This window comes from Pararge aegeria, chromosome Z (assembly GCF_905163445.1).
Source record: "Pararge aegeria chromosome Z, ilParAegt1.1, whole genome shotgun sequence".
NCBI classification, from domain to species: Eukaryota; Metazoa; Arthropoda; class Insecta; order Lepidoptera; family Nymphalidae; genus Pararge; species Pararge aegeria.
In genome coordinates this window covers 3,235,086-3,249,933 of record NC_053208.1, presented here as the reverse complement: position 1 = coordinate 3,249,933, position 14,848 = coordinate 3,235,086, and the positions used below count along the sequence as shown (strand labels likewise).

The 14,848-nt window shown below is 34.7% G+C and overlaps 1 protein-coding gene across 1 annotated transcript in view; it reads right to left on the bottom strand.

Moving 5' to 3' along the window:
- The window catches only part of LOC120636353, a 143,762-nt gene extending 129,199 nt beyond the window's left edge, over window positions 1–14,563 (bottom strand). Inside the window, exon 1 of the mRNA XM_039907801.1 lies at window positions 14,489–14,563. Within this exon, the coding sequence (XP_039763735.1) occupies window positions 14,489–14,563 (75 nt within the window). The remainder of the gene's footprint in view (window positions 1–14,488) is intronic.
- Between the last annotated feature and the right edge of the window lie 285 nt (window positions 14,564–14,848).

Sequence of the window (14,848 nt, the reverse complement as noted above, 5' to 3'; positions counted from 1 at the left end):
AACCTGGTTAGAGAAATAATTCCCACCCAAGCTTTTTTATCGATAACATAGTCCTTTATACTATAATACAAAGGCTAGCCACCTACGTCTCAGGTTGATTGAAACCGGTTAAAAAAAGGTTCCCATCAAAATTAGTTCAGTGGTTTTTAATAGACTCCAAAACATACACACGTACTAGACAATTAATTTCGACCAACTAGTTTTGTAAAACTAAAGCTAAGTACTAATTATACCTTCACGAGCTTCTGCCCGCGCCTTCGTCTGGTGGACTTCAGAATTGGGTCTAAAGTAGTTAACAATTTTTACTTTTTCCTCGGGAACTTAGGGATTGGGATAAAAGGTAGCCTATGTTCTTTTCTATGTCAAAGGCTACATGCATGCTAAATTTCATTTAAATCCATTCAGCCGTTTTTACGTGATTGAGTAACAAACATACACACTTTAACATTTAATAGGATAAGTAGTAATAGTAGAAGTTTTTAAATGGTTACATATTGTACTTTGAGTGCCAGGTTGTTAGTAGACTGTCTGTGTAATAAAAACTTATAAGGATAGAATACAGACTACACACACACACACACACACAAACACACACACACACACACAAACACACAAACGCACACAAACACACAAACGCACAGACACGTGAAACGTATACCACCTGGTCGTTATTTACGTCGCAGGTTAAGAAAACAAACTGTAGTGTCTTCGGTTTTTTAATCTTCGCTGTAAGTCTATAAATCAAGTAACTTTAATGTCTCAGCAGAATATTTTACACTTATAGTTCTTGCTGTAATAAATTTCATGTAGTAGTGATTTATAAGTTATATATTTTGAGGCAGCAAATTCAAATAAATTCCGAATGTTGGTGTAATACAGATGTGGAAAACATTTTAATATTATAAACCTATCATAAACTTTGATACAACAGCGATAAAGGAATTGGACATAAAATAAATCTGTTCGGGATAAAAACGAAACATAAAACTCCATAAGCTGCGACATTAGCATAATGCAAAGAAAACTGCTTTAACTTAAAAAATATTGGTAACATATATTAGTGTGTGTAACTGTTTACGAGATGTGTTGTATGTGTGTGTGTAACTGGATTGTAGCGCAAAACCATAAAAGAATTGGTCCTCCGAACAAGTATTGTTAAAAAAAATCAAAACTCCGGACACATATTGCCCTTTCATTTGATATCCATATAATTGGGGGTCGTGAAAAAACATTTAATCTGTTAAGTGGTGGCGGCGGCCATCTTTGATCGATTTTCTTAAAAAGTATAAAAATACCGAAGTAAAAGGTATTTCAAGAGCACTCAAAGTACCTAATTGCGCTGATTAAGTTGTGGGCAGATTAATTACAAGTATTTAATTTCAAGCAAAACGTCAGGGTGTTATAGAAGTTTTACGTGGCTGTGTGTGTGTTTGTGACTTTCCGAGGCATCGTGGCTCCTGATCGGGAGACGATTTTAATTTTATTTCTTTGGTTTGAAAGGTAAATAATTCGGGTTCAGCCCAAGATGGCCGCCAGAACAAAAAGGCAAATAATTTTTTTTATCACAACTTCCTTAGCTTGGGTATCAAATGATAAGACTCAAAATGAATATTGAACGTTTATAAACGGAATTTTATTAATTGTGTTAATAAAGAAGAGTGATGACTAGAACTTTTTTTTAATTTTTTATTTCACTACATGTTAGCCCTTGACTGCAATCTCACCTGGTGGTAAGTGACGATGAGTCTAAAATAGTACCTGTAGGGAGCTAACAGGTTAGCCTGCTATGGTAGTTATACCCCTAATCGGTTTCTTCACGAAATCGCACCGGAACACTTAATCGCTTTTTGGCACGTCTTTGGCGGTAGGGTGGTAACTAACCGCGGCTTAAGCCTCCACTAGACCCGACCAGACCAGAGGAAATTCAGAAATTATATATTCCCAAACCAATCCGGGACCTCCTTCTTAAATTCACAGCGTTGTGCCAGGGAGGTCGTCAAAAACATAGGACTTATATAGATTATCCGAATTATAAATAAATAAAATAAATATAAAATACATATACCTACTTCGGCAATACACACATCGCCATCTAGTCCCAAAGTAAGCGTAGCTTGTCTAAGATAAGTGATGAATAATTTTTTTTATGAATAATATACATAAATACTTATAATATATAGATAAACACCCAGTCACTGAAAAACATTCATGTTCATCACACAAATATTGTCCAGTTGTGGGTATCGAACGACCTTGGACTCAGAAAGCAGGGTCGCTGCCCACTGCGCCATTCGGCCGTCAAACTTATAGTACATTATGTGTTTGGGATTTAATTCTTGTACAATGCCCATGTCTATAATCAGTAATATCATAAGTCGAGGGCGTGAAACATTTACCTAAAGGTTAAATCTGCATACCTCGAGGTTGGAATTTGCGTGAAATTATTGCTAACATTAAATTTCCTTGATGGAAGTTGCTGTTAATGTAAAGAGTAAGAGCATCAAAGTGTTACGTATCACGAAACTAATTGATCAATAACGCCTATAAATATGAACTATATTGCCTCCTAGTCATCATTAAAGACAGAAGCAGTGATATCCTAGCGGTTCGGACTTCAGATTCACTTTCGGAGGACCGAGTTCGAATTTCGTACTATGAAAAAGCTTTCGTTCCTCTAACTTCTCTAAGTTATGATAATTATTAATAATTCAGCTGGTTTGAATATAATGGCATAGCGGCTTAACAATTCAAACTCAACTTATCACAATCACCTCCCACCATGAGAAAGGGTTAAAAGGCCGTAGTCCACAACGCTGGCCCCGTGCTGATTGGTCGACATCACAAACCTTTGATTATGGAGAACTCAGGTATGCAGGTTTCCTCACGATGTTTTCCTTCACCGTTGGTGCAAGTGATATTTTAATTGCTTCAAATGCACATAACTCGCGCCTCCGAAAGTGAAGTCGAAGTCCTACCAACTGGGCTATCATCGCTTTACCATATACCATTTACATTAGGAGTAAGCTAATTCCACTAAATCTAGTATGATACTACATTAAGTAACTTCCATGTCATTTCCGATCGTTAGATAACGTAGTTTCAGTATCAGTTAATCCTTGTCTGAGATCGGCGGTATGAATTAATGATAAATAACAATTATTTATGCGGTGGTAAGGACTTCGATAAACCGTTACAGCAATATAAGTATTGGATAGAAGCAGACTTACTTTGCGGTAATCCATGTTACATTATGAAAATTAAGCTTAATTTGATATACTCTGCGAAAAGCCTTATACTCCACACCAGACAGATCTTCGCCAATGTACCTTCTATGCACGTTTTGCTCCGAAACCGTGCTCCGGTTTCGGAGAGAGTTTCGTACTCAGGAGATGTTGACTTTTCAATGAACTAACAATTATTAAAACTATAATTATTAATGACTTTACAATTATTAATTGTTAAGGCTTGACTTTAAAATGAGGGCTTGGCAATACAATTTAATGATTACATATCCTGAGTATGCTCAGGTTTCGGAACGAAACGTGCTTAGAGGTTACATTGCTGAAGAAAAAATTATAAATTACACCATACAGATTCTCCTGCTTTTCGCGTAGTATAGCAAATTAAGCTCATAATATTAATACAGGTTATCAGAATAACACATATGCTATAAGCTATAACAAACTTGGCAAGAACATAAAAATACTTTTCAGGAAAGTCGAAAACTAACCCACTATACGCGAGCTATCTTGGCATCCACTGCATAAATCATTAGAGTTAGGTTAAAATACCGTATCGTGGGATTGCTGTTCTTAAAAGTTTTAAAGAAAGCTACAGCAGGTGTCAAACTTTGATGTGAAAGATATTATAGTTAAAATAGGTGTGCAATAAATACATGTGAACTGGAAACACTATTTATAATGCACATTTTAAAGTTTTAAATGGAATGTTATCTTTTACGTTCTAAAGATAATAAATAATTTACACATGGACCTTTTACTGGTATAAATTGAATCGTAGAAGTTTGTTACAAGTAGTGTTTTGAATATCTTATATATATAAGATATTCACATTATTTTGTATCAAAACATCCCATTAGACCCAATTCTGAAGTCCACACTGACGAAGTCGCGGGCAGAAACTAGTAATAATTAAATGAGTAAGAATGAAATGAACAAATATCTCCTTACAAGCTAAGCACTTTTAACATACATACATTTTAGCTCGGGCTTGCTTGCCAAATTCACACTACTTTGAGACTTTTTAGTGGACTTCACATGACTTTGAGAACATTATGGAGAGACTTTAGGCATGCAGGTTTCACCGTTGAAGCAAGAGATATTTTAATTATTTAAAACGCTATTTTAATTACTAAAAAAGTGAAGTCGAGTTCCTAACACTGAACTCTAAGATTCTATCCTTTACATTTTTTTAAAAACTATCTGTTTTCCATAAATTCTCGGTCAAGGGTTTTCGTATAATATATTTCGATAAAAATAATATGCTATTCCCTAGAAGGTAATCTACCTTTTTGACAGATTTTATTCAAATCTGCTCAATGGTTCCGGGGTGAACCAACTGGTGAGGCAACTGGCAAAGTGAGTTACAATCTGTCGTTACGGGTGTTCCTACGTAATTGAATGATTCCTTGATTCTTCAACGCTGTAACTGTTCTTAAGATCAATACAAAACTCTTATTAAAAGTACGTTAGGCATACTTTTTTAAATAAGTTAAATAGCATATGAATTTTGAAGATGAGAGATTATATAAAATCTATAACTGACACTTCAATTTGTATTTATTTGTGTGGTTATGAATAATGTATAAATAAACATTTGTATGAATTAATTGTGAAGAAGGATCAAGAGATTAAATTTTGTATTAATAAATATTCGGTTTTTACAACGAGCCTTTATGAAATTTTATACCAATTCAACTTTCAAAATAAACTCTAGACATAGACATATTTACTTGCAAAGTTATTAAAATTGATTTACGACGGCTCAATTTATCAAAGCTTTGTTAAAAGTTGGATTAATCTTTTCATAATTTCTAAAATTTCAACTACAGTCTTAGATTTTATAAAACATTGTAGTGAATTTCTTTTGAAATTAAAATACCACAGTTTTAAGAGTGAAACATTACATGGCATATTTGCCACGGCTGCTGACGGCTTTTAATTATTTAAATTAATAGCACTGTGTCTGACAGCTGTTAAGTAAAGGTGAGGTTAGAGACCTACTACGGTGCGCCAATGCTAGATTGTTTTAATCGAATTACTTCATGGAACAAGCAGATAGCCGATCTGTATTGTAAATCAAAAATTATTCATTAATGATTCATTTCAAAAAATTATCACAACCAAAATATAAAACTTTAGTTATAGTTAGTTTAGTTACTTTTATCACGTACTATATGCATAGTATGCGGTGCGCCAATGCTAGATTGTTTTAATCGAATTACTTCATGGAACAAGCAGATAGCCGATCTGTATTGTAAATCAAAAATTATTCATTAATGATTCATTTCAAAAAATTATCACAACCAAAATATAAAACTTTAGTTATAGTTAGTTTAGTTACTTTTATCACGTACTATATGCATAGTATGCGGTGCGCCAATGCTAGATTGTTTTAATCGAATTACTTCATGGAACAAGCAGATAGCCGATCTGTATTGTAAATCAAAAATTATTCATTAATGATTCATTTCAAAAAATTATCACAACCAAAATATAAAACTTTAGTTATAGTTAGTTTAGTTACTTTTATCACGTACTATATGCATAGTATGCGGCTCCACGAAGAAAATATTTTTATTTTGTCATTTGTAACAACAAGTTAGAAAAAAAAATAGGGAATTAACAAACTTATAACCTTATGAGAAACTTACATTTTTTTTCTTACGGCCGTATTGTTTCAAGAGTTCTGATGTCGTTATAGTTTTTTTCAAATGTTTAAATTAATATTTAATACTAAAAAAAATATATAATTATATTTAGAATTCTTTTTCAAGCTGCTTTTTTACTCTAACACCGTAACGGCCGCGCAGCCTATTTTTGGCGTTGAATAAAAATTATGAATAATTAAGGTAGACTCACTGAGATGCTGACTTTTTAACTGGAAAATTTGTTAATACACATTTAATATATACTTATAATAAAACTGTAACTAGACGATTTCTGTACATTTAATATATTTTGAAAATTTTGACCGGGAGATGCTTTATAATCGATACTGAGTCAAAAACTGATTTTTATTTAATTCTTGTCCGTCTGTCCGTCTATCTGTCTGTCTGTCTGAAACGTGAAAACTACTGAGCGGGTTTAAATAAAATTTGGGATAGTGGTAGCTGATATTCCTAATCAAAATATAGGATATTTAATCCCGATAAACAATAAGTTTCCTCCGGGTAATGGGATATAAATTTTTATCTGTAATGGGGTATAACTCAAATTCAACTTTGAAGTAAAATACTTCAAAGCTCCGTTAAATTTGAGTTGATTTTAATAATTCTTTTTTTATTTGAAAGTGCATACTATTAAGCAAGTATCCTCTTATTTTAATAAGGATCTGATAAATATGGTCGGAGATAAAGGACATAACTCTTCGTAACAGCAAGTCGCAAGGCATATAGGACAACGATCGAATTCATGTATATCATCCTACATTATAAATGCGAATGTTTGTGAGTGTGAATGTATGGATGGATGTATGTATGTATGTATCAACTAAAATAATGGCAACTTATTAACTCAGTATACCACGTAAAATAATAGGGGGTACATAGCTAGCCACGATGACTATGCTAGCTTTTTGATTGACTCATACGCAGACGAAGGGTCCGCTAGTATACAGATAAACACCCAGACACATTCATGTCGAAAAACATTCATGTTCATTACACTAACATTTTCCAGTGGAAAATCGAACTCACGGCCTTGGACTCTGTGCCAATCGCCCGTAGAGCACATGAGTAAAATTACGAATTTAGATCAGCGATATTTCTGAACACGGATCTTAAGCCCTACCGAGCTTAAGATGCATCTACCTAAAGAGATTATTTTGGTTAAATACGAGAAAAGATCAAAGAAAAACATGCAGTTTGCAAAATAATAATAGTAGTAGTATTAGTAAAGAATAAAATTATACAATTATTATTAAGTGATGCGGTGATAGCCCAGAGTAGGATTCGACTTCTATACTGGGGACCGAGTTCGAATCCCAGCTAACCTCTAACTTTTCCAAGTAACCTTTTTAAGTAATTAATAGACCTCTTGCTTCACTGGTAAAGGAAACATCGTGAGGAAACCTGCGTGCCTGAGAACTCTACATAATATTCTCAAAGGTATGTGGAGTCCACCAACCCGTACTGGGCCAGCGTAGTGGACTATGGCCTTAACCCCTTCTCATTGTGGGAGGAGACCCGTACTCTGTAGTGGGCTGCTAATGGGTTGTTATTGTGAATCAAAATGAATGTTTGGTCACCCTACATGCTAAAGCATGTACAAATTCAAATTCAAATTCAAAATTTCTTTATTCATGTAGGCCTATCACAGGCACTTATGAAGCGTTCATACATATATGTTTACATAATTGTAAGAGGATGGTGATAACTTCGTACGCTAACTTAAACTACGAGGGTTCCAAACGCGCCCTGGTCTAAGAAGAGCCCGCAACAAACTTAGCCAAGTATTTTTTTTGCTATCACCATCTCACAGTTTATTTATATTAAGCTATGAAGCTAGAGCTTTTTAATCGTTCAAGTAATCCTTAATATTATAATGGGATTTTTCTGTAAGCTTACGTTTTATATAAACTTTGAACTTATTGAGAGACATCTCAAAGTACCTACTGCACATCATTGTATGAACAACAATTGCGTTTCCGTTACGAAGGGTGACTCAAATGATTGAATCTAGATTTCCTTTGCGAGCTAAAGATAAGATTATTTGCGTGACACTGTATGTCATGGGAGTCTTAACAATGCGCGAATTGCATTTGTGACTTCAAACTGAATTCTTCATACAAAGGCTGAATCAGAGATTAGACTTAAATGCTCGTTCGATAATATTTGTAAGGGTCCTTTGTTATTTCAAAACACACGAACGTTTATGAAAATGAGTAGGTAAACAGAAATTTAAAATACGAATACAAGACATATTACTACTTATTATACAACAATGTCTGCCGGAACGCGACGAAGGTTTCGATGAATTGGGTAAGATATGATTGTATAACCAAACATAATCCAAATACTAAGTAATCCTTATATAGTATTTTTAATCTTATCCGTTTTATTTTTTAAACTGAGAAATTCTTATTTCAAATTTTACTTTGACATTTTTTCCCGTGGATTAATTTTACTTTATTGTCTACAGCTGATAACCGATTAGTCAGAAATATAGTCAAGAAAAGATGTTTTTTCTATTTAGTAATTATTGCTTGAGGTTAGCTTCATTGTGAAATATCCATCTATTAGCTATCAGTATCTTAAAAGCTTGAAGACCAGAACCGGGGAAGGAATCTTTTCTTTGATTTTCAGCTCGGGTACATACAAACATACATTGAAGCGGCAGTTAGATCCCAGTATGCACCTCTTAATTTTCTAAGCCATGTGCGTTGTATCAATTAATATATCACTCGCTTCAATGTTGAAGGAAAACATCAAGAGGAAACCTGCATGCCTGAGAGCTCTCCATAATGTTCTCAAAGGTGTTTGGAGTCCACCAATCCGCACTGGGCCAGCGTGATGCGCGTGACCTCATTGTAGGAGAAGACCGGTGCTGCTACGAAACAGATATCGGCCCGCAAAGAAGAATCCACAACTACATAATCAGTGTCCCATAACAAACATGTTGAACAAAACCGACATCGAGACGGCCTCAATCTTTCGGAAGAGCTTACAGAGTTTACTTATTTTTCTTTTGTGATCATCCATCAATGCGGGCGCCTGGGTAGGCGGACGTAATATCACATTTTCCCTTTTGCGTGATTATTTCTCCAAATTGTTTCCAGTAAAAATTCAAGTATTTTTCTGTCTTAAAATGTAACTTCGTGTCATTGTCAGGATTAAACTGATCTCAATGTTATTTTGTTAATTTAACACATTTATTTTTGTTATTTTGGCGGCTGATTAGCGCAGTGGGCATCCACCCTACTTTCTGAGTCCAAGGCTGTGGGTTCGATTCCCACAACTGGAAAATGTTTGTGTGATGAACATGAATGTGTTTCAGTGTCTGGGTGTTTATCTGTATATTATAAGTATTTAAGTATATTATTCATAAAAAAATAACAGGCATCTTAGTAACCATAACACAAGCTTCGCTCACTTTAAGGCTAGGTGGTATTGTCTTAGTACATTTATTAATTTATCTTTTGACCTTTTACCGTGAGCGCTGTGGTCTTATAAAGGAGAGGTCACGGAATCGATACCTCGTAAGATCAATTTGATAACTTCTAAATTCTAAATTTTCTTTGATCAGGTCTCGTGGGTGACTTCGGTCGTGGCTAGTTACCGATATAGATGTGCTACCAAGCGCTTGAAAATTGGCGTTGTCATTTTATTTTATTAGTTGTTAGATACATTTCATTAGTTCTATTCTATAAACGTTGACAAAGCCAAAGTTTTAATTTATGAATTTATTATTGTTAATAAATTCATAAATTAAAACTTTGGCTTATGTAAGTTAAGATTCTTACAATGTCACAATAAAGATGTCATAAATATAATTTATAAAAAATAAATTGATCTAAATGAGGACGGATAAATTTAAAATGGAACCCAATGGAATGTTAAGGCGCTGTAACCAGATTATTTTTTATCGAAAGGCTGACTTATTAATATATTTTCGTTCGTTGTTAATTTTATAGAAAGTTTTTTTTCGCGAGTTTGTAAATCCATTAATGTTTTCGTTAATTTTCTCACGCCGTGGCAGTTCTTGAAGTAACATAAAATATTACTTTCTTACGAATTTGCAAGTTCTTGTATTACACAATAGTAGAAACATTTTTAATAGAATTATATTTGTTTGTTTTAGCTCATTTAATTTTGATTTAGCTACCTAATTTTAAGATACTTTTTTTTTTATTGTTTTTGCCCTCATTTATATGTTTTTGTGTGATATGTTGAGCGTGTACTCTATATGTTAATTCCTATGTGTTGTTTTTTTCCCAAATAAAAGATTTATTATTATTACAGCTTTCCGTGATCTCTCACGCATTGTAAATATTTATTTCATTTCACCCATTGTCCGTGCGTGAGGCGGCCCGCCATTAGGGAGATGACCCGAAGCTCACATCCACAGATGTCCGCAGGAACTACGTGCTACCTCCCTACACGTGTCCCATGGGCGATACTAAACGAGCGGCGAACTTGAACCATAAGTGTTTTACGAGTTTATCACATAGTTCATTAACATTTCCCGAGAAAAATGGCTAGTCACGTTTAAACTTTTTTTTTTATCCGGGCTCTGCAATCAGTCGGTCTAACTCTAACTAGAATTGATGCGTCGCGTTGGTCAAATTTATACGCAGCTGCGACATTGAATATCTCTTCACAAGTGGTCTCCCGCTTATTGTCCAGCAGATAATTGTTCCATAGTGGGTCTTTTTAGCCTATTTAGGCTACTGCTTGTGTTTAGTAATGTTCAAAATTCAAACACATTGTAATTCCTTATGTTAACGGCTAGATGTACTCCAGTGAGCCAATGCTCCGTAATACACAGAATGTGTATATTGAGTTTTTCCACAAACAGTTCTGTTTTATTCTTTGCCGGTTTAGCTCTGTATATTTTGATGTACAATGTTAAAAGCCTTTTGGCACAGTGGGCATTGCAAGATATTCATGCATGTCTATAGTATTGTTAAACCAAACCGTTAGCATTTGTTAACAACCCTCAGCATATAGCAACTCTTAGCATTCAGCAACCCTTAGCATCTAGCAACCCTTAGCATTTAGCAACTTTTAGCATTTAGCAACCCTTAACTTTTAGTAACCCTTAGCATTAAGCATCCCTTAGCATTTAGCTACCCTTAACGGTAAGCAACTCTTAGCATTTAGCAACCCTTAGCAGTTAGCATCCCTTAGCATTTAGCATCCCTTAGCATTTAGCAACCCTTAGCATTAAGCATCCCTTAGCATTTAGCTACCCTTAGCGGTAAGCAACCCTTAGCATTTAGCAACCCTTAGCAGTTAGCAACCCTTTGCATTTAGCAACCCTTAGCATTTAGCAACCCTTAGCATTTAGCAACTCTTAGCATTTAGTAAGTTTTGGTATCGCTGGAGTATTTCGATAACCAATTCATTTATTTCAAGTAGGCCTACTTTATAAGCAGTTTTGAAACGTCAAGTATGTATGCCTGTAGTGACTCTACCACCGGTTCAGATAGCAGATTCTACCGACAAGAGCCGGCAAAAAACTCAGTAGTTGCTCTTTTCCGACATCAACATTTACAATCATTTTGCTATCTTACGGGAGATGAGAGCGAGGCTGGCTGCTTTCAATCTACCTTGTCCTTGAGGAATTCATCAAATGTATAGTAACCTCGCTGTACTAGATGCGTTTTTACAATTTTTTTAAATGTATGCATTGGAAGGTCAAGAATTTCCTTAGGAATTATGTTGTAAAAGCGTAAACTCAACCCCACAAAGGAGTTTTGCACCTTTCGTAGACGATATACAGTTATCACTAATTTATGTCCGTTTCTGGTAAGTCGATTGTTAATTTCAGCTTTTTGTTTACAAAGAGTAATATTTTGACAATAATAATATTCTCACAAAGACTATATTATTATAGATATATTGCGAAGCTACTGTAAGAATACCTATTTGTTTAAATTTTTCACGAAGCGATTCGCGTGTTCCAAGTTTATATATTGATCGTACGGCTCTCGTGATGCATACTCTCATAATTAACCTTTTGTTTAAACATTTTTTTTTTCATCAATTTCATAATCTCCTGTCACCGGCCATAGGGCACGGTTCTCCTCTCAGAACGTTAGGCCACCACGCTAGTCAAGTGCGACTCGGTAGACTTCCAAAGGAACCGAACTTAATGTCGGGATAAAAAGTATTCTATATTACTCCTAACATTTCCAAGAATATGTGTACAAAGTTTCATGAGGATCGGTTCAGTAGTTTTTGCATGAAAGCGTAACAAACAAACTTACATTGACATTTATAATATTAGTAGGGTAGGGATAAGCACACACACGATACAGCTATTATTAAGTAAACAGCCTTAAGAAAGGAGTTTCGAAAATTCATCCAGTCGCACAATGTGTTTTGGCAATTTGTATGAAATTTGGACGGCCGAGTGGCGCAGTTGGAAGTGGAAGATTCCCACAACTGAAAAATGTTTGTGTGATGAACATTAATGTTTTTCAGTGTCTGGGTGTTGTGTATATTATTACTTATATGTATTTATGTATATTATTCATAAAAAAATTCAACAGTCATCCTAGTACCCATAACACAAGCTACGCTTACTTTGGGCATTGTCGTAGTATATATTTAATTTATTTAATTCAAGGCGAGTAAAACAGCAAACCTATTATGGCAAATCTATTATATACGGCAAATCTATTATATCCCTTATGGTATACTTATATGTATAGAGAGTTCTGAAGCCGGGCATTTATTAGCTATATATGCTGAAAGCTTTTGTACGGTTCCAGGGTTTAGTTTAAGCGTGAAATGCAAGTCATGTATGTGCTCGGAAATTGTTGGAAAGCATGCCCGCGACATTAAAGTTATGTTTGTGTTCTTGAGTGCCGTTATTAAACACTTTCCCAGTGGCTAGGTGTAGACATTATAATGTAAAGCTGGATTAACAAACATCGCTTTATACCTATGCACGTTAACAATTTTAAATAGAGGGTAGTTGACTTAGTCATGAAGCTCTTATAATTCTTATAAGTGTCTTTATAAATTTAAAATAAATATAATTTTTTTTAAACCGACAGGATTTGAACCCTTCTCTCTGGCGATCGCGGCTTGAGCGCTTTAACCAATTAACTTAAATCCTATACTTCTTCTTTTCTATTTTACAAATATTTTCTCGAAAACCCGAGCTACAGAATTTAAAGCTTTGTAGGCAAAGTTGAGATATAATTGAATGCTAATAAGATCCATTTTACTTCGATGTTCAAGTTTTTCCAAATTCGAAAACGACTCCTGATTGCGAGCGAGCAATCTTGTACTAAAGTTACAGTATCTCGTTATACATTACTCATAGCTCACTTTGACGTATGTCGTAAGCCGAATACTGTCAGCTTACTTGCATCTGCAAATTGCGTGTGCTTAATAGAGAGGGCATATTGGCTAATTATGTGGAAATTAATGAGACAGTTTCTTACTATAGAGTTTTTTCAATTAAATATAACTCAGTAGCCTATTAGCTCAACTCTTTAACGACAACGATTTTACACTTGTTTTTGCTAAAACCTGGTAAATCTTTTAAGTTCTATGCCAGCATGTTGAAGAAATTTAGCTATGGATGAAGTTTCCCAAAAACTAAAAATAATGCATTATTTATTCTATGGTATGTTATCTTTGGTATATTATTTAATATATTTTTGTGACAATGGAGATAACCACGTTCGTTTACTTATAAATGGAGCAACGGGGGTAGCACGTGCTAAGTTAGGGGAATCCCTAAATAAACATACGAGTAGTCGGTTGTTCTTTTTGTAATCAATACCTCATACTATTGCAGTCTACTTTTTGCCAATAGTTAAAGTCTATTTTCACAACGTCACTAACACGTATTCTTATCCCGGGACAACAAACGTATCACGTTGGTTTTTATAAAACCGAATCAGACGCGGGTTTGTATTCAAAGTCAAATTCAAAAATATCTTTATTCAAGTAGGCCCGGCCCATAGTTGGCACTTTTGATGCGTACATAAGAATTACACGGTAGTGAGATGATGGCGATAACCAAATTCGTAAACTTAAAACTAAAGCTACGAGGGTTCCAAACGCGTCCTGGTCTAAGAAGATGTCCACAACAAACTTAGCCGGGCGTTTTTTTTTTGTTATCGCCATCTCACGATGTCATTTAAAATTATTAGAAGAGCAACCTGGTTAGAGCAATAATTCACACCCAAGCTTTTTTATCGATTACGTCCTTTATACTATAATATGACTTTTCTATAAGCTTACGTTTAATACAAACTTTGAACTTTTTAAAAGACATCTCCAAGATGTCAATGGGTAGTTTAATGTAGAATTGTATGCAATTACCTTTAAACGAATTATGAATTTTATGTAACCTAGTATATTGCACTGTAAGTTTATTCTTACTTCTAATGTTTAAATTATTGCAGTAACATTTTTCCTTAAATTTAGAAATGTTTTTATGAACGTACATTAAATTTTCAAATAAGTACTGACACTGTTATTATTTTAAAATCTTTAAATTTATCTCTCAATGATTAAAGAACGTAGTAGTAGAAGTACCGAATGAGCGTAAAAGTAACTCACCATTGTGTAGAGGGCTGAAGCGTAGCAGCCCTTGCGAAGGCTTCGCCAACAACAGCACGATTGTATGATTGGCATTTATAATGCTTTTCTGTGGACAATAGAGACAATATTTAAATCATATTATTTATTGAGGATTCCGTGACAGCCGAGTGGGTAAGGCTTCGGCTTCCTTTCGAGGAGACCGAGTTCGAGCCTCAGCACGCATCAATGACTTTTCGGAGTTATGTGCGTTTTAATTTAAGCAATTTAAATATCACATGCTTTAAACGGTGAACGAAAACATCGTGAGGAAACCCAAATGCCTGAGAGTCCTCCATAATGTTCTCAACAGCGTGTGGAGTCTACCAATCCACACTTGGC